This window comes from Camelina sativa, chromosome 13 (assembly GCF_030686135.1).
Source record: "Camelina sativa cultivar CO46 ecotype springtype chromosome 13, ASM3068613v1".
Taxonomy (NCBI): Eukaryota; Viridiplantae; Streptophyta; class Magnoliopsida; order Brassicales; family Brassicaceae; genus Camelina; species Camelina sativa.
The window spans coordinates 12,836,492-12,857,469 of record NC_141892.1 but is presented as its reverse complement, the minus strand read 5'-3'; the positions used below and the strand labels follow the sequence as shown (position 1 = coordinate 12,857,469).

Here is a 20,978-nt window from a genome sequence, read left to right as displayed (position 1 = left end):
TAAAATTCGATCGTCAAAAAATTTGTTTGGCTAACATAATAATGACACATATGGTCTCTTAGAACAAAGTTGAATATCTTATTATATAAAGATTGATTTCAAAATTACTCATTAACAAGATATGATATGTATCAATTGTATCATTCAGATGTTAACACATGTTAATTCTAAATTTCTTAAAATTTTTGAAAATAAAAATTTAAAAATTTAAAACCTACCATAGGAAGGATTTATATAAAGTAAAATAAAAAAACGAAAACCTAATTTTATTTAAAATCTTTTAAAGATAAAATAACTTTTGTAAACTTTCAAATGTAAAACAAAACTATTAACCGTTTGAAAAATATTAAATGGCAAGAGATGTTCGATGAAATTCCTGAATTAGCTAATGCCAAAGATTTACTCACTTATCCTAAGAGATTAGATGTGTAAAGAGTTAATTGAAAATAATAAATTGGGTATTAATGCTTGTTTAATTATGTTTCTCGAACGAGGTTTAGGTAGGAGTTTAGTTAAGTTTGATTGTTCCTACCATGAGAGTGGATTAACAAGGATTAGAAATTCATTGTCTAGAGAATAGATTGATTTAGGCTTATTAAAACATTCTAGGTTGATTAGGAATACTTATGAACCGATTACCTCATCCTTAAGAGCTTTCGTATTTTGATTGTTTATTTTTTCTATATTCTCGACCACCAACCCGATCAAGTACTCGACCACCTGCATCGTGTGGTACCTCAAGTTGTTCTTGACTTTTGTTATTTTTGTTTTCTTACTTTTTGTTCACCTTTGGTTGTTAGACAAAACTTCTATTATTGCTTGGCTTGACTTGCATTGTTTTGATCACATCTTATCTTCAAGCATAGCAACCATTTGGATTGGTAACCCTTTGTCTGTATTATTAAATAATTTTAAATATTAATAAACTTTTTATCAATTTTAGATATATCAGTTATATATTTTAAATTTCTGGTAATTTTAAAATTTACTATATACGATAAATTTACTATATATATATATATATGTCGTACACACACTTTTTATATTAATTGATTATTTTATGGCTTTAAAAAAACACAAATCATAATATATGCAGAAAAGATACATTTTAATTAATCCCCTATATAATAAAACGAATGTACACAACATTGTTTTGTAGACTTTATAAATTTAATAATTTTTTTTGCAAATATGTTATAGATAAAGTTTTATATTATTTGTATAGTATGAATTTATTTTTCCCAAAAATCTTAAAGAGAATATTCTAAGAATCATTTGATATCATCTAACTTACCATATTAATTTCCTTTGTTTAATTATTCATCAAATAAAATCCTTTGATATCTAACTTAACATATTAATTTGTTCATTATCATTATATTTCACCTCTCATTTTTATATATGAGACTATTTTGTGAAACAAAAAATTATCATATTATTTATTATAATTAAAAAATAGTTTTATTTCCGGATATACCATAAGTTGAATTTTTTAAAACAAATATAAATGAATCAATCTATAAAATATTCAAGTTCTATTAATATTATTCTTTAAAAATAATATCTATTGAATTAATTTTTTTTACTGAGTAACAGGTCAAAATTTGAATATTGAAATATTTTAAAAATATTGAAACTTGATATTACTGTTAGAAACTTTAAACACACTAAATTGGTTTGGTATAGCAATGTCAATAATGTCACTATAATATGAAAGAATTTCAAAAACCAAGTATATTAAAACAAAAAATATAACAATATATTAAATTACTCATAATATAATAACTCGCTTTTTAAAAACCAAATTCACAAAATTATGTCTTATAATGACATTCAAGTTATACATTGTTGAAATAACTTTACGTACATAAATTAATACTACATATTAAAAATTTAGTTTAAAATATAAAATATATAAAATTTTGTATAAAATAAAATTTAACTAGTGTTATAGCACGGGTACTTAACTAGAATCATTAACAATATAAAGCTTACAAAATCAGTATTTTTTCAAGTCATCATATTTATAAAATAATTTTATTGTATAATATTTTATCCCAAAAAAACTTTTAAAAACAATCCATAAGTTATATTTTATATAAAAATTACAATATAAATAAAATAAATTTCAACCCGTGCTCTAGATCATGTCTTTATCTAGTTTTATTTATTATATGATGATTCACAACAGTTATAAATTAAATTCAAACAAAGATGATAGAAGAAAAAAAATATAAATCTGGAATAAATCTTCTAAATATCTATATTAATTGTAAAATATTATATATATATATATATATATATATATATATTTAAAATATTTTAATTGTGATTTGTTATAAGGATAGTAGAAAAAGTTAAGTAAAGTTGTTTGGATATGGATTTAAACAATTAACGGCATTCAATGCTAATAGTTTACAAAACATATGTAATTGGAACATACGCGAACCGAAATGCCGGTTTAGGGGATGCATCGGTTGATGTAAGGTTGGTTTTCGCAAACGACTTTAAGTTAAACGTTGCGTTTTGGGGGAACTCGAGGGTTTGGTCGAATTTGGCTGTTTCTGGAGAAAAAGAAAGAGATAAAGAAGTTCTTGAGTGTTCTTGAGAGTTTTGAGAGATTTGAGGATGTTGCTCTAGGCTGTAGAGATCTGTAGCTTGGATTGTTGTAGGAGCATCCTAGGAGTGTAGATCTTCTTGTTTGAGGTTCAGAATCTTCGTGGCAAAGGTGAGTTCATAACCATGACTTATCTAAGCTTGAGTTGTTCTCTGATCCACTTGTTTATGTGTTTATTTGGCTTGTTAGAGTGTCGTTGAGTCACAAGAGGCTTTAGGAAACTTTTTGTGGCTTTGGTTTGTGTGTTTTGGTGGTTTAAGGACGAAGATCTGGCGAGAAGCTTCGGGGGATAACGATGCTCAGCATGTGCATAGGTCGATGCACTTTGTGTGTTTGTCAATGCAATGCGAGGATGACGCGGTTTGACCTAGGAGCATCGGTCGAAGCCATGTGGAGGCGTCGGTCGATGCAATTAGGGATTTCGTGCAATGTCGAGCGTGCGTCAGTCGGGCAGTGTGAGTATCGGTCGATGCAAGTGAACCTTGCGTCGATCGATGCAAGCTTGTGTCGGTCGATGCAAGCTTGTGTCGGTCGATGAAACCTCAGTTTGTGTCGGTCGATGCGACCTCAGTTTGTGTCGGTTGATGCAAGGGTTTGTGTCATTCGATGCAGTTGTCTGGTTATTGATTGTTGTTTGATGGTCAGAAATATCTTAATTGCTTGTGTTTATAACCAATATATGAGAGGATTACCTCACTCAGTGTTTATAAAATACTAACGCATCTCATATGTGTTGTGGTGCAAGTAAAGTGTGATCGTGGAATCAATGCAATGAAGAGAAGGATGTTTTAGTGGCTCGTTGTTTGTGGTCCGACTTCTGTTAGGTTGTTAGAGTTGGGTCATTATAACATTGTTAGGTTATTGGATCATGTTTATGACTTTGTTGGATTGAATTATTGGTTGTTGGTTTATTATTTATTGGTTATTGGTTTTGTTGGGTGTGATTAGGTGGCTAGTAGGTATGAAAACACTAGTTAATTAGTTAATTATTATTATTAAAAGAAACGGATCGAGTCGTTTCACTAATTCTCAAAAACCTCAACAGAGATACACTTGTACACTAGTATATACAAGTGTAGCATAATGTCTTTGTTTCGGTCACGAACTGAGCAACTCAGTCGTAGTAAACATAATTTTTTTTTTTGGGTCTGCGGCGTGTTTTTTTGCGAGGAAGAGGAGGGTCTACACGACGGGTAAACGAAGTCCGAAACCCCTTTGACCTAGCTTCTCAGTCTTGCCCGAGGGTCTACACGACGGGGTAAACGAGGATGAGGTCGAGTTCGTCCTCGGGTAGATCTTCGGGTTGTTCTTCATGCTCTTGGATCCTCCTCGATCGTGTTGGGGTTCGGACTTGTTCTTCCAGCTCGATGGCTCCTTCGGGTACATACTCGGGTTTGTCCTTGTTTTTCCCCATTTGAGGCTTTTAAGCACCTGTTTTCATCCAAAATATGCAAATATAAAAATGCAACACCCTAAATAGCCTAAAAGTGAATTCCTACAGTTAATGACATAAAAATGCTAAGTTAAGGGTATGAACAATGCAAAATATGGACAAAAAGGGATGCTAAAAACATGTAAATTAGAGAGTTATCAATTACCTCACTCAGGGTTTATAAAATACTAACGCTTCTCATATGTGTTGTGGTGCAGGTAAAGTGTGATTGTGGAATCAATGCAATGAAGAGAATGATGTTTTAGTAGCTCGTTGTTTGTGGTCTGACTTCTGTTAGCTTGTTAGAGTTGGATCATTATAACATTGTTAGGTTGTTAGATCATGTTTTATGACTTTGTTGGATTGAATTATTGGGTATTGGTTTATTATTTATTGGTTATTGGGTTAATGGTATTATGTTGGTTTATCTGTAGTTTGGTTTTTTTTTATTAGGTGGTTAGTAGGTATGAAACCACTAGTTAATTAGTTATTATTATTAGAAGAAATAGATCCAGTCGTTTCACTAATTCTCAAAAACATCAACAGAAATACACTTGTACACTATTATATTCAAGTGTAGCATAATGTCTTTGTTTCGGTCACGAACTGAGCAACTCAGTCGTAGTTGGTAGTTTGGATTGAAAAATCTACACTTTTTTTTGCGTAGATGAACGGACAGTCCTAGTAGAGTTAGTATTCATAGGGTTTGAATATACGCGGATGTTCTTCGTCGACAAGCTCTTCTGGTGAATCTATGATGATTTCTGATTTTGGAACTGAGAACAGCCCAGTCGAATATCTTGTCTTCTTTCCCATCATCATGACTCGGTGATATGGAGAAAACACTCGACCATTCAAAAGTGCCTTGCAAAATTTGCAAGGATATGATTGCTTATTATCGAATTAATTAAGAAGTGTCTGTTAGGAAAATAAAAAGAACATGAATTTAGAACTTACACATAGAGAATCTCCAACCATAACGAGGAAATGATCTTGAGATGGTTTCACTTTGATCCATTTTTCGTCTTTGGTCTTCACTTCGAGACCATCAACTTGGTGCTGATGAAGTATCGTGATCGTGTTCTTATCGGTATGAGCAAGTAAACCTACCTTTGACTCCTCGTCATCAGCATCAAGAAGAGGAGGTGTTGTATACTCCATCATTCGAAGCAGATAATATGTAGAATTAAGATGTCCATCAATGTATTTCTCTATCCCAAAACTCTCCATTATTATTCTTCTCACCATTACATCCAATTTCGATAATTTCTCCGAGAACTGGTGTAACGTCTCGCTATTTCAATAACACAAAATATTCGAGAATTGCGTTTATATATGGATCAATATGTTATTATTTTTTTTGTTTTTTGGTCAAAAGGATCAATATGTTATTATTATGCCAAAATAAATAATAAAAAGGTTGACTTCACATTCATTACCTAATACTCTTGTTCCCATGATCAGGCCTTAACTGCTGAGTAAAGTCGTTGACCCTGTCCAAAACATTAGCGTCCTCGATCCCAAAACTCTGGTAAAGATTGTGATAAAGATACCCATGGAAAAGTTTCGTAGACACGTTTCTCTGTTTGGTATGAATCGGCAACTTGAAGAGCTCTTCCACGGCTTCAAAAACAGACTTCTTAAGCTCCGCTGACACTTTGTCAAAGGAAGCTTCGAAACAACCGTAGTCTTCTAGAGCTTTACGGACATCAATCTTCACTTCATCCCACTTCGAGCTTCCTGGGTTTAGGGTTTTGTCTGAGAAATCGATAACTGGGAGATGAACAGAAACAGCAAGAGGAAGAACAGAGTTTGATGAATCCATTTCTTGATTCTGAGATATTTTTTAGGGGTTCTTCTTTTTCGTTGCTTTTGTAAAATTGGCCTAATAAATACCAAATTGGTTTGAGGAGCCTGGGGTCTACTGAACTTTATATTTTAGAAGATTTTAGGGTATTGTTAAAATCTACTGATATTGGTGATTTTTAATAATCATCTGAAATTTTATGTTATTGAATGTGAAATTTATACAAAATCATTTACAATCTGTTGTTATTCAATAAATAATTTATAAATCTTATTTCAAACTAGTGATATTCAAAATATCACAATTTTTTTTTAAAGCTAATAAATGAGAGATTCTAGGAGATTTTTCTAACTTTTTTAATTAAAAAATATGATTTGCAAATCACACCTTTACAGGTAAAACTTTGAAAAACTTTTTTTTATTATAAGTGTTCTTCGAAACCAATTGCAATTTCCTTTGAAAACACCTCCTTCATCTCTTGCAACTTGTCTTCTCCTACTCTCTCTCTCCCTTTCTATCTCTCTTTACTCGCAGATACATACGTCAAGATGTTGTCTCGGCACATCAATTTTGAAACAACCCTTCCCATTTTTTTATATATAATATAATAGCTAGTGGTTCCATACCCACTAACAACCTAGCATCAAACAACAACAACGGATAATCAAACAATACCATTAAATAATCCATAAAACCAACAAAGTCAATAACCAATTCTAACATCCTAAAATGTTCTATTAACTCAACTCTAGCAACGTAAAAATAGTTAGACCATAATCAATCAAGCCTCTAGAATATCCTTCTCCTCATCGCATTGATTCCACGATCACACTTTGCCTTTACCTACACCACAAACAAAAATTGAGATGCATGAGTATTGTCATAAACACTCAATGAGACAATCCTCCCATCTACTGGGCTATACAGACAAGCAATTGAGATTCCAATGCTAAGCAACAAAAACAACACAAACAAACACATCAAACCAGGAAAAGTTAGTGTCAACCAACACTGCCCCTCAATGTCAATCGACACTCCGCCTTGTGTCGACCGACACCGACTCCACAGTCACGATCTGCCCAAAGTCGAACGTCGAATCTCTGTTTCTAACCATCTCCAATTCGTCCCAAATTCACCCAAAAGATTCAGGAACCTATGGAAACCATAACACAACTAACCCAAGCAAGAAAACACCACAAACAACATAGAACAAAAAAAGAAGAAGAGATTTCATGCTTTAATCAGCCATGGTCATGCACTCTCATATATCATGGTTTTTATGGTTTTTAATCATGATATAAGTGTGCTTTTTGAGTCTTTTTTCATTTATTTCTAGGTTGTTTTTGAGTCTTTACAGGTTATCTGGGATTTGGGCAAGAGCCACCAGAGGATCCCGTCACTATGTCCCAAGGAGCTCATCTGGCCTATGTGGTTACTGCTTTGCGTTCCATCTGGAACGACATGGCCAAGATGTCTCGTTGTGGCTGCATTCATCCTACTAGGCGCAGGTCACCTTTAGCGTCTTCGCGTCCTGTTGATCCCATCTCTGATGACGATGATGCTGCTGCTGATGATTAGCTTCTGATCATGGTTTTCTTTATCTTTTTTCCCTTTTTAGGATTGAGTCATTTTTATTCTTGCATTGAGTCAGTTTGTGTTTGAAATTTGTGAACTATCTACCTATCATGTTGCTTTTAACTTGTGTTTATGTTTGAGTGCTTCTTAATAGAATTAACATCAAAGGATTGATCCAACAACACATGAACACAACTAACTGTAACTAATAAGGAGTTTTGGCCAAGAATTCACTGTTTGCCGAGGGTGTCGATCGACACTGCACTGGCATCGATTGGCACCAAAGGGTAACCCAAGAAAGTTCATCTTTTCTTTACAAATTTTTCAACACATTTTTCTTTCTTTACCTTTCCCTTGCTTGAAAACATTGGGGACAGTGTCGTTTAAGTCTGGGGGAGGTTAGTAATAACTACTAACATAGTTTTGGTTTTTAGTGTGTCAAAACCGTATTTTTATTTTTATTGAGTCAAATTTTTCAAATTTTTGGAATTATGATCTCTAACTAATGGTTATTATTCTTTGGCTAACACTCTAATGACTCTTGACTAAGATTGACCTCAGAACTGAAGTGTGGAAAAGATTATGAGCTGTATCAACAATCCCGAAAGCCCTTATTCAAAGGATATCTGGTTAAACTAACGTTGTCTCAACTTTTATCAGGATTTTAACTGGACTTAATCTCTTACTTTGGGATTGGAAGTCAGTGGACTAGACTTCTTCTTCAGGCCATACAAGACAGTGCAATTTTTCAAAGTATGTCTCCCCTCTCTCTTCCCTTTAGTGTTCTTCAGAAAAAAAAAGAGAGAATAATAAAATATGAGATGATTTTGATCAGTTAAGAGAGGTAGGTAAATTACCTATGACCTCATTATTCTACTCTTGAGTCAAATGATCACATAAAGCTTGGAAGCGAGGGATAGGTAAATTACTGATGACCCCGATATTCGCTTACAACTTCGATTTAAAAAAAAAACAAGAAAGTTAGGGAGAAATCAACTCCATAGAAGTGAGAAAAAGGAGAGGAAAAGAGATGTATGAAGAATGTCTTGGTCTGAAGAGAGTCCATATGCCACTGATCGATACACCAAGGTAAGAACTCACCTGTACTTGCTTTAATTTATGTAATGAGATGACAATGGTGAGACTAGAGATTCCAGAGGATTGTGGGATTTGAGTAAGGAATGTTGATGCTTTTCAAATGATTAAGTATATGAAGTAAGTTCTTGAGAGTCAAGGCGATGAAGAGTGTGAATATCAGTTATCTGCAGTTGAGTGAGTTCCTATGTTTTCAAACATCTTTCACAGGTCTAAGTTTTTGTTTTGCTTGAGGGCAAGCAAAAGCTAAGTCTGGGGGAGTTGATATATCATGGTTTTTACGGTTTTTAACCATGATATGAGTATGCTTTTTGAGTCTTTTCATTTGTTTCTAGGTTGTTTTTGAGTCTTTACAGGTTATCTGGGATTTTGGCACGGATAGAGCGAAATGGAGCAATTTGGATAGTTTTGGAGCATTTAACCGAAGAAATCAATTTGGAGTCTGATCAACTGACCAGTGTCGATCGACACTGAAGGAGCATCGATCGACACCCAGTCCAAACCGATGAGAGAGCCAAAAATTGGAAGTTTTACAATTTTGCCCAAAGTTTTCTACAATTGCAACACAAGCCCCTGGACGTGTTTTAGGACATATTTATAGTGTTTTGGGTTTTGTAAACCCTTAAATTATTTTCTAGCAGTTTTTGAGAAAGAGATTACTGAGAGCTTTTGGGAAAGATTTATAAACTCCCTCTTTGTAGAGAGAAGATTTATAATCTCCCTCTTTTACTTTTCAATATCTATTGCATGTTATTCAGAATGATTTGTTCTTCATTAAACATGTCTGAGTAATTTGTTTGTTAGGTTTAGGGTTTTTTACAGGGTTTTTATGACTTATTAGATCTGTGATTTTTAGGGTTCTTAATCTTTTATGATCTTCATCCTTGGTTGTTCTTCACAATAATTCTTGATTGATCACCTAGAATTATTATCTTACGGAAATAAATTAATATGAGAATAGAATTGTTTACCTGATTAAACCATTGATGAACAAAATTACTTTTTTACAAAAAGATTTGAATTAGTGATTTTGTGAACAACTTAAACCTGTTTTTAAGGCTGATTTTTAACTTTGAATTTTACAAAGAGATTTGAATTTTCTGGTTTCAAATTTAGATAATAATTGCAGTGAGAACTAAATTATTTTACAAAACTGTTTAGAAATCTAGATCTGTTTTTAATTGCCTGAACCTTAATTAATTTACTGATTTAATATTTCATAATTACCCGAGAAATTCCCTAGGCCTAACCTTTTGATTTTCTGATTTCACAACCTTTGATTTAATATTTTGCATTGTCTTCTTTTGTTTTTAATACAACTTAATTCGTTTAGCGTAATAAAAAAACTCTATAATTTATTGTGTTTGATCTTGAGTCTCTGTGGATTCGACCCCTAGAGTATTACAACTACAAGGCTGTTAATATCATTAGGATATTACAATTTGAGCTGATCACACTTACCTCTTTTGGAGGAAAATCTGACCCAAAAAAACGTTGAAACCACACCCTAGGAAGCTTCTCCGTTGATCCCACCAACCACTCTCCCTTCGAGAGCAACAAATCACACCAAAACCACCCAAGAAATATCCAAAAACCTCTAAACTCTCAAGCTCTCTCTTTCTCCCTCTGATTTTCTCTCAAACGGCTACCAACAACCCCAAAAACCATCAACTTAGGTCGATTCTCCACTTAAATAATTTGTTTTTATGGTTTTCCTTAACCAAAACGACAATTTAATTCGATCTGGTTGAACCAGAAATTGCTGGTGTCGATCGGCCTCCACCCCTAAATCATATTATTTGGTTCGTAGATGTTACAAAGTTGATCATTGAATAACTGGAACTCAAGATGTTGTCTTAGTCACCTACGCAGTGGAGCTTCAGTCAACGGCGACGGTCAATACCTTTAAAAGCTCAAGTGGGAAGCTTAATTTGGTCGAAAGAATCGTTCTATTCTCCGACAAAGAATGTCTACATCTGGGCTTGTGCATTGCTGTTCTACATCTCATGGGTTTCTCATTTAAGAATTTCTGCAATTAGGTGAATCCGTGTTGTGTAATAGTTTTTTCCCCCTATGTTTTGTTCCTTTAGATTTTGATTGATTTGCAAGAACAATATCGAATTTTTAGAAGAGCCGAGTTGCAAAACAACTGTCAAGGAAGATAGGTCAGCAATTTTTTTATTTCAGAAACTTTCTCAGACATGTCTGAAAAAGGTGTTAAGTTCAATATTGCATAAAACATTAACTGTTGAATTTGTATAGACTGGTTTTGGATTATGTGTTTATGTTGGTTATGTGTTGAATTGTTGGTTAAGTTTAATCACTAGAATTTATTAGTAATTATGAAGTTATTAATTAATTGTTTTATTTTAAAAAGTGTCGAGTTATTACAAATAAAAATAAATAATAAACTTTATGGTGTTGTATGAAATAAATTTTCAATATATAAAATAATTTCATGTTAAATCTTTAATGCACAAGGGACTATCACACCAGGGAACAAGTCCCGCTCCCTACGAATGTAAGGATTTGGTTAATGGGCCGGTTTGTTGTGCCCCAATTGTTGACAAAAATAAAATAAAAATAAAAAATAATTGCATGGTGTTGAAATGCATTTAATTGTTAAATAAAAGTTTTATAAGGGTTATAAGGGGAGCTTTACTAATTAAAAATTTTAAATATGTAATTTTGATAAGCTTTAGTTAATACTTATACATTTTTTCAATTATTTTTTCGAATAATAAAGATAAACATTATGTAACAAAAGTGTCTAAAAATCAATATAGTCTAACTTAGCAATGAGAAAATAAATTGAGAATAGATATTAGTTTGAAGATATTATTTCTATACTTAAATGAAAAAAATATTGAACAAAAGAAAATTACCAAAATTTCTGTTAACGAAATTTGTCTTCTTGAACCCTTGTTTGTGATCCAAGATTCACTCATTGACTTGATATACTATTTACGTTAATTATTATATTATATGTGACTGATGTTATTTACATATTTCTTCAGAAATTCTAAATTTTATTAAGACATGTACTGTAAAATAGAAATCTTATTTAAAATATAGTGATAATAATATTTAATTATTTAATTTTGATATACAAAAAGGTTTAAAAATGTGTATATTTTGTGAATATACGATCATCTGTTATTATAAATCAAAAATAAAGATATTTTTATAGAAACTAACAAATCTCGATTTTTATAGTAATAAAAAAATATAATAAATTTCTATATTAATAATGGTTTAAAATTGTAAAAATCTTAATTTACGTGTATTGGCCAATCTTACTTTTTAAATTGCCAAGAGAATATATAATTTCTTGGTTTTTTGGTGAGATTAGTTCCTATTTACGTTAATTTAGTGAAAAAATACAAAATTTTTTTTTATATAAAAAAACTTAGTAAAAATCTTGCTTTACCTATTTTGGTCAATCTTACTTTTAAAATTGCAAAAAAAAAGAATTTGTAATATATTTGTTTTTTTGTCGAAATTAGTTCCTATCTACGTTAAGTTAGCCAAACTAGTTTTAGTGTTAGTAAACCTTTAAGAAAGTTTCAAATTTGACTTTAATTTTCTCTGGTTCAACAAAATCATGTTCAACCCCAAGATATTGGCGATTTTTAAAATTATTTTATAGTTTTGAACATTATATTTCTTTAATTAAATTAATGAAACATTGAAGAAAGCAACCAAAATTTGGGGATTAATAAAATTGTCTCTCATAAACCTAGCTCTCGATTGTTAGATTCACTGATAAACATGTTTTAAGAACTTATTTGATGTAAGAGTTTATCCAACTTCAGTCTTTTTTATGGGTAAAGTTTAATACATAGTTTCGATAGGATGATAACATCAAGGGCAAAACATTCATTAACTAGAGAAAATGAGATTTCATTCATGACAAAAAAACAACAACATGTCAAGACCAACCCAAACATGTAACTAAAACAAACAGAACTCAAATATAAAGGTTTATTGAAAATTTAAATAATGAAAACTTAAGATATGATTGAATTCTGATCACCACTGTTTCTTATTCAGATCCAAATCCTTATTGGTGTTCTTCATATTCAAAGTATTCTGAATTTGATCTCGAATCTTTTCATGAAATTCAACAGATGAAGAACCCATCTCAATCATAGGCATGACACTTGATGATGAAGAACCCATCTCAATCATAGGCATGGCACTTGATGTTGTAGCGGCATCAATAGGAACAAGGGACGAAGATGATTCATCATCATTCCTCTTCAGAATCTCCATCCTACGATTAACATCTTTGAGATATTGTTCAATGACAGAACCAAAATCTCGAAGATCACATTTCGGGAGACGAGAAACCAAAGTTTTGCCACTAAGACAATCAAACATGATGTTTTTCATCTCCAGCTCTTTGTTCTCTCTCCGCGCCTTCCTCCAAGACTCGGTGGCTTTGGTGATCCTTTGTTGGAGAAAGGACTCTTGGTTCACCATCTTCTTGGTCTGGTCCATCACCGACATCATCCTCCATTGGGACACAACCTTGTCAGCCGCCTCTAGTGCGAGGACGACGCAGATTGACCTAGGAGCATCGGTCGATGCCATGTGGAGGAGTCGGTCGATGCGATTAGGGTTTCCATGTGATGTCGAGCATTTGTCGATCGATGCATACCTTGTGTCAGTCGATGTTGGTCCCTGATGGTGTCGGTTGATGCAGAGCCTGGTTTGTTTGTTGACTGTTGTTTGATGGTTAGAGTATCTCTATTGCTTTTGTGTATAGCCCAGTAGATGGGAGGATTGCCTTACTGAGTGTTTATAAAATACTCATGCATTGCAATTTGTGTTTGTGGTGTAGGTAAAGGCAAAGTGTGATCGTGGAATCAAGGCAATGAAGAGGAGGATGTTCTAGTGGTTCGCTTGGTTGTCTGGCTTCTGTTAGTTTGCTAGAGTTGAGTCCTAGAATGTTGTTTAGGATTGTTGGTTCTCTTGTTTATGCTGTTTGGATCATTAGTTTATGATTTGGAATTAATGTTGGTTATTGGTTATTATTTATTGGATTATTTATTGGATATTGGTATTTGTTATTTCCACTGTTGGTTGTGTTTGAGGTTAGGTGGCTAGTGGGTATGGGAACACTAGCTGTAGTATATTTATTATTATTATTTATTATTTATTATTAAAAAAACGGATCAGGTCGTTTCACTTATTCACGTTAAACTTAATCAAATAAAGCTTTGATGTTAGTCAAAATTATTAGATTTTTCAATTTGATTTTCACTAGCTATAATTCAGCAAATCTTTGAAAAACAGATGATTTATTTGGTAAAAAATAATAAGATGACGATTTTTTTTTTAAATTAGTACATATTCAATTTTTGAAGATATTTTTCCTATAATTAAATTTAAAAAATTTTGAACAAAAGAAAATTACGAAAATCTCTTTTAACGAAATTTGTCTTCGTGAACCCTTGTTTGTGATCCAAGATTCACTCATTGACTTGATATATTATTTACGTTATTTATTATATTATATGTGACTGATGTTATTTACATATTTCTTCATAAATTCCAAATTTTATTAAGACGTGTGCTGTAAAATAGACATCTTATATAAAATACAGTGATAATAATATTTAACTGTTGAATTTTGATATACAAAATGGTTTAAAAATGTGTATATTTTGAGAATATACGATCATCCGTTATTATAATTCAAAAATAAAGAAATTTTTATAGAAACTAACAAAATCTTGATTTTTATAGTAATAAAAAATATAATATTTTTCTAAATTAATAATGGTCGAAAATTGTAAAAATCTTAATTTACGTGTTTTGGTCAATCTTACTTTTTAAATTACCAAGATAATATATAATTTCTTGGTTTTTCGGTGAGATTAGTTCCTATTTACGTTAATTTAGTAAAAATACAAATAATTTTTTTTATATAAAAAAAACATAGTAAAAATCTTGCTTTACATATTTTGGTCAATCTTACTTTTAAAATTGCGAAGAAAAGAATTTGTAATATATTTGTTTTTTTGTCGAGATTATTTCCTATCTACTTTAAGTTAGCCAAACTAGTTTTAGTGTTAGTAAACCTTTAACAATGTTTCAAATTTGACTTTAATTTTCTCTGGTTCAACAAAATCATGTTCAACCCCAAGATATTGACGATTTTTAAAGTTATTTTATAGTTTTGAAGATTATATTTCCTTAATTAAATTAAAGAAACGTTGAAGAAAGCAACCAAAAAATTGGGGATTAATAAAATTGTCTCTCATAAACCTAGCTCTCGATTGTTAGATTCACTGATAAACATGTTTTAAGAACTTATTTGATGTAAGAGTTTATCCAACTTCAGTCTTTTTTATGGGTAAAGTTTAATACATAGTTTCGATAGGATGATAACATCAAGGGCAAAACATTCATTAACTAGAGAAAATGAGATTTCATTCATGACAAAAAAACAACAACATGTCAAGACCAACCCAAACATGTAACTAAAACAAACAGAACTCAAATATAAAGGTTTATTGAAAATTTAAATAATGAAAACTTAAGATATGATCAAATTCTGATCACCACTGTTTCTTATTCAGATCCAAATCCTTATTGGTGTTCTTCATATTCAAAGTATTCTGACTTTGATCACGAATCTTTTCATGAAATTCAACAGATGAAGAACCCATCTCAATCATAGGCATGCCACTTGATGATGAAGAACCCATCTCAATCATAGGCATGGCACTTGATGTTGTAGCGGCATCAATAGGAACAAGGGACGAAGATGATTCATCATCATTTCTCTTCAGAATCTCCATCCTACGATTAACATCTTTGAGATGTTGTTCAATGACAGAACCAAAATCTCGAAGATCACATTTCGGGAGACGAGAAACCAAAGTTTTGCCACTAAGACAATCAAACATGATGTTTTTCATCTCCAGCTCTTTGTTCTCTCTCCGCGCCTTCCTCCAAGACTCGGTGGCTTTGGTGATCCTTTGTTGGAGAAAGGACTCTTGGTTCACCATCCTCTTGGTCTGGTCCATCACCGACATCATCCTCCATTGGGACACAACCTTGTCAGCCGCCTCTCTCGATGGCCACATCTCCGGGTTCGACTCGTACGCACTGTTGACGATAACACAGATGGGGACGTCACATAGAGTTGCCAACTCATGAGCTTTCTTCAGAACACCTCTTTTTCTTTTCTTGAAAGTTGATTTTCTTGCTGTCTCATTTTCAATAAAAGCCATGTTCACTTTCTTTCTCGTCATTATTATTATTATTATTATTTTTTTGATATTTGTTATAATTTTTGAAGGGACAAGTGCTCCTTATATATATATAATCTGATTGTTTGAGTTAAGGAAATTTTATCACAATTAAAAAAAAGGAATTTTATCACAATTCATACATATACAAATCTATATCATACCTTGTAAAAGATATCATAATTGGTAGTAACTAAATGGAAAGAAATATTTATATCTATAGAAGTAAATTTACTATTCAATTATGGGTAATTATTTTTACTTTTATTTATATTATTTTACTTTTTTTTCTTTTCTAGTTTGCTATCAAGGAGTCTAAATAGTTTTTTTTTCCTGTTAAAATATAGTTATTACTACCCACTTTATCAACTATTAATTTTCCTTGATATGCAAAAGTTTGATTATTAATGTGCGTGATAGGGCTAATTTTAATAATTTTTTTCTTACCCATGACCATCATTATTCTTAATTGGATGCCTTAAAAATCCAATCAAACAGAGGGAAATATATTATTTCGGGGTTAATTTCACTACTAATAATTACCTATACACACATACCTTACATATCTTTAAATATATTTAAAAAGTGGTTCAAAAATAAATTAAAAATTCAATTATCTTAAGAGGATTTTTTTTGTATATGTTAATTAATTTGGAAATGTATATAAGATTTATAAAAACTTGATAATTCATAATGATTTTAAAATTCAACCTGTTGATATAAACTAATATTTAGATATCCATTAAAATTCAATGTGACAATAAATACTTATGTAAATATTTAGAGAAAAAATTAATTAGTATTTAGAAAATATAAATCCATTCAAAATAATAAGATTTTCCCACCAATTCAACCTTTTCTATTTAGACTTGGAAATCTTTCCAAAACTTTAAATTTCCAATATGCCAATAAATAGTATGTAAATCTTCCAAACGAGAAAATTAAATATTGTTTAGAAATCTATTATAAAAAATAAGATTTACCCACAAATTCAACCTTTTGTATTTTTTTTTGTGCAAACACCTTTTGTATTTTAGAATTGGAAAACCTTCTCAATTTATCACAATCCAATATGACTATAAATACTTGTGTCAATCTATAGAACAAATTACACATTAGTAGATTTAAGGTTCGTACACTGGGCCAGTCCTAGAATGTATGAGGTCTAAAGCATATTTTATATAATGTGGTTATATATTTTAAAATGTTTACGTGATTTCTTATTTTTTTTATGTTTGCACTATTAATAAATTATATGATTTTTGTAATAAAAATTTAACTAGTTCGAGTGCTTGTATTACATTTTTACTCTCGGTTTCTATTTTGGTGTCAATCTTGTGTTTTTGTTGCTTATTTGTTCAAATAAAAACGAAAGATATTAAAAGTGACTACTTAACAAAAGAACGGAGAAAAAAAAAGTATAGCGTTCGCGAACTGGTTTTGGTTGGGGGTGTCAATCGACACTATACGTGGTAGGTGATATCGCTTTGCCACCATAAGCTTATTTGAGTTTACGGTTTGATTTATGTTTCTCCTGTTTGGTTGGTTGAAAGAAAATCTTAGAACTTGGTTTAAGAGGGGAGTCTCAACAATTTAAGGTTTTTGGATCCTCTTTTTCTTCCTCCTTTGTGAAAGAGAAGACAAAATGATTCTTGAGAGTTTATATGATCGAAAAGAGAGTTTTATGTTCCTGTTCTTGAGAGATTTGTGAAGACGGATATTTGACTGTGTGTTGACGGTTAAGGGGCTGATGTGGCTGTATGTGTCGTTCTCTATGTTAGACACTTTGTGTTTTAGAGGTTAGTGCACTACCATAACTAATATAAGCGCTTAGATCTCTCTTTATGCCAATAAATATTGTTTAGAAATCTATTATAACAAATAAGATTTACCCACAAATTCAACCTTTTGTATTCTAGACTTGGAAAACCTTCTCAATTTATCACAATCCAATATGACAATAAATACTTGCGTCAATGTACAAATTACACATTAGTAGGTTTAAGGTTTGTACACTGGGCCAGTCCTAGAATGTATGAGGTCTAAAGCATATTTTATATAATGTGGTTATATATTTTAAAATGTTTACCTGATTTCTTAACTTTTTTTATGTTTGCACTATTAATAAATTATATGATTTTTGTAATAAAAATTTAACTAGGTCGAGTGCTTGTATTACATTTTTACTCTCGGTTTCTATTTTGGTGTCACTAATATTCGCTTGTGTTTTTGTTGCTTATTTGTTCAAATAAAAACCGAAGATATTAAAAGTGACTACTTAACAAAAGAATGGAGAAAAAAAAGTATAGTGTCCGCAAGCTGGTTTTCGGTTGGGGTGTCAATCGACACTATAGGTGATAGGTGATATCGCTTGCTAGTAGGGATGTTAAAGATGGATTAAAACCTATTGGGTACCCGAGATCCGTTTTTAAAATCAGGCTTGGGACTCGTTTTCTGTAACAAAAGAAATATAGGTTTAAATTGGACGGATACCTAAATTAATAAAGTCGTACTCGGGTTTATCTATGGATACCCAATGGTTTACCCACAAAAAAATCAAATTACTGTCAACCAAGCTTTGTTTATGGTTTTTGGTATTTGTCTATGCTTTTGTCTATATTTTATCCATATGATATAAGATTAATTTTTTTGAAAATTGTAATAGATATAAGAAAATACACAAAATACATAATAGAAATCACATTTGTTTTTGGTATAAAAAAACTAAAGACACAAAAATACTGAAATATATAATATAAAATGCAAAATACATCATAAGACAAAAATATGGGTACCCACGGGTTTACCCACAAAAGTTAAAACCCATTCGGGTTTACCCACAAGACTTAAAACCCATTTGGGTTTTTTGATTTTAGGCGGGTTTTTTTCTGGTTGGGGTCGGGTTAAGTTTTTTTACCCACCACAACATCCCTACTTGCCACCATAAGCTTATTTGGGTTACGGTTTGATCTATGTTTCTCCTATTTGGTATGGTTGTTGGAGCCTCTTTTTCTTCCACCTTTGTGAAAGAAAAGACAAAAAAGTTTCTTGAGAGTTTATATGTTCGAAAAGAGAGTTTTATGTGCTTGTTTTTGAGAGATTTTTGGAGAAGGAGATCTGACTGTGTGGTGACGGTTAAGGGGCTGATGTGGCTGTATGTATCGTTCTCTTTGTTTGACATTTTTTGTTTTAGAGGTTAGTGCACTGCCATAACTAATATAAGCGATTAGATCTCTCTATATGTGATTGTGTGCTTAATTTTTCTCTCGTGTGCATGTTATTTTGATGTTTGGGGCATGATTTGGCTGATGTTAAATTCTTGGTCATGTTTGGTGCGGCTGAAAGTGTAACACCCCGGTTTGAGGATATATGGTGGTATATACGGAGAGGCTTAAAAGAATTGATTTAGTCATTTATATCATCAAAGTGCAATTATTTTTTTACTCAACAATCCTGAGAGAACTACACTATTAAGCGTGTTTATGCTAGAATAGTTTCAAGATGGATAACCTTCAGGGAAGTGATTGTCGGAATAGTGCAGTGAAGACAAAATACATGGAAAAATCATGTGTGATTTGTAGGGTCGATTGAAAAAGCTTTAAAGCCTCATGAAAGTAACAAACTAGTCGTCAGATATGGGTGTGCTCACGTTAGAAAGTGTAACATCCGCGAACTGGAATCCCGGTTTAAGGGATGCATCGGTTGACGCACTATGGGCATTGGTCGATGCAAGGTAGGTTATGTGCGGACAAGTTTAAGTTAAACGTTGCGTTTTGGAGTTTGGGAAACCCTGAAAAACGTGTATAAAAGGGGTTTGTCACGTTGTGGCCGAGGTTTGGCCGTTTCTGCCGAGAAAGAAAGAGAGAAAGAGTTTGTGAGTGTTCTTCCATAGTTCTTGGAGTTTGAGGCTATTTCTGTATAGATCTATAGCTTAAATCGTTGTAGGAGCTTCATAGGAGCGTTTCTCTTCTTGTTTGTTGTTCAGAATCTTCTGTGGCAAAGGTAACTGCATGACCATGGCTTATCTAAGCTGGAGATTTCTCTAATCTGCTTGTTTATGTGTTGTGTGGCTTGTTAGAATCTTATTTGAGGCTCTGTGAGGCTTTCTTGTGGCTTGGGATCGAGTTAATGGTTGTATAAACAAAGATCCGACAAGAAGCTTCGGGAGAAAACGATGCTCGGCATGTGCGTCGGTCGATCCAATGCGAGGACGGCGCGGATTGGTCGATGCAATTAGGGATTTCGTGTAATGTCGACCATGCGTCGGTCGATGCAGTGTGAGTGTTGGTCGATGCAAGTGAACCTTGCGTCAGTCTATGGAAGCTTTTGTTGGTCGATGCATGGGTTGGTGTCGTTCGATGCAGAGTCCTGGTTTGTGGTTGGTTGTTGTTTGTTGGTTGATGGTTAGAGATGTCTGTATTGCGTATGTGTATAGCCCAGCAGATGAGAGGATTGCCTTACTGAGTGTTTATAAAATACTCATGCATCTCAATTTGTGTTTGTGGTGCAGGTAAAGGCAAAGTGTGATCGTGAATCAAGGTAATGAAGAGGAGGATGTTCTAGTGATTCACTTGGTTGTTGTCTAGCCTGCTAGGTTTCTAGAGTTGGGTCATTAGAACATTGTTTAGGATTGTTGTTTCTTTGATTCATGTTGTTTGGATATTTATTATAATTTAATATTGGTTATTGGCTATTGGTTATCTACTAGTTATTGGTATTTGTAATGTTTTCTTATTTAAAAAAAAAAAATGGGTTGGCCCGCTTCAGTTTGGTATCAGACCCCTTATGGTTCTAGGTTTGGGTTAACTAGGTTTCTGTTCTTGATGTTGGGATTGCATGCTTTGATTGATTATGCGAGTTAGTCAATTGTGTGTGGCATGGAGTCCTAGAACATCCTATTCGAGCCTACAGTGTGATTCCACGGTACGTTTATGTTTTTGTGTTATGTTTAATTGTGTGCTTAGCTTTTTGTTCATGATAGTGCAGATGGTTAAAGAGGGTGCTGTTGTTGGTCTTAGTCGAGGACGCGGACGTGGTCGTGGACGCGGACGTGGTCGTGGTAGACGCAGAGTCCCAGCAGTTAGTGTGACCGTGGACCAGAGTGAGACAATTGAGGGGCGAGTCCCAAGGCTTCCAGGAGGGGTCCCTTAGTGTGACCGGGGGTACTGATAAGATCGTAGGCTCTAA

General features: G+C 32.7%; 2 protein-coding genes, 1 long non-coding RNA gene and 1 pseudogene across 8 annotated transcripts; 1 reads left to right on the top strand and 3 right to left on the bottom strand.

Annotated features, from left to right (window-relative positions):
* Positions 1-4,525: 4,525 nt before the first annotated feature.
* On the bottom strand, positions 4,526-5,976 carry LOC104736691 (putative 2-oxoglutarate-dependent dioxygenase AOP1.2). The gene is made up of 3 exons (XM_010456718.3): positions 5,489-5,976; positions 5,007-5,343; positions 4,526-4,913 (listed from the first exon to the last, which is right to left on the bottom strand). Exons 1-3 carry the CDS (start codon positions 5,872-5,874, stop codon positions 4,740-4,742), a joined length of 897 nt encoding a protein of 298 aa, XP_010455020.2. The 5' UTR covers positions 5,875-5,976; the 3' UTR covers positions 4,526-4,739.
* A 352-nt stretch (positions 5,977-6,328) lies between these two features.
* Positions 6,329-9,305, top strand: LOC147929467 (uncharacterized). 5 transcript variants are annotated; one of them, XR_015577763.1, is made up of 4 exons: positions 6,329-7,718; positions 8,092-8,184; positions 8,267-8,520; positions 8,862-9,305. It is a non-coding gene; the product is annotated as an uncharacterized LOC147929467 (long non-coding RNA). The 5 variants fall into 5 exon arrangements; XR_015577761.1 differs by having other exon boundaries at positions 8,267-9,305; XR_015577760.1 differs by having other exon boundaries at positions 6,329-8,184.
* Positions 9,306-12,330: 3,025 nt separating this feature from the next.
* LOC104738225 (agamous-like MADS-box protein AGL80) lies at positions 12,331-13,122 on the bottom strand. The gene has a single exon (XM_010458431.3). The coding sequence runs from the start codon at positions 13,120-13,122 to the stop codon at positions 12,559-12,561; it is 564 nt and encodes a 187-aa protein (XP_010456733.3). The 3' UTR covers positions 12,331-12,558.
* Positions 13,123-14,945: 1,823 nt separating this feature from the next.
* LOC147929466 (agamous-like MADS-box protein AGL80 pseudogene) lies at positions 14,946-15,841 on the bottom strand (annotated as a pseudogene). The gene has a single exon (XR_015577746.1). The product of XR_015577746.1 is annotated as an agamous-like MADS-box protein AGL80 pseudogene (transcript).
* Positions 15,842-20,978: the final 5,137 nt, after the last annotated feature.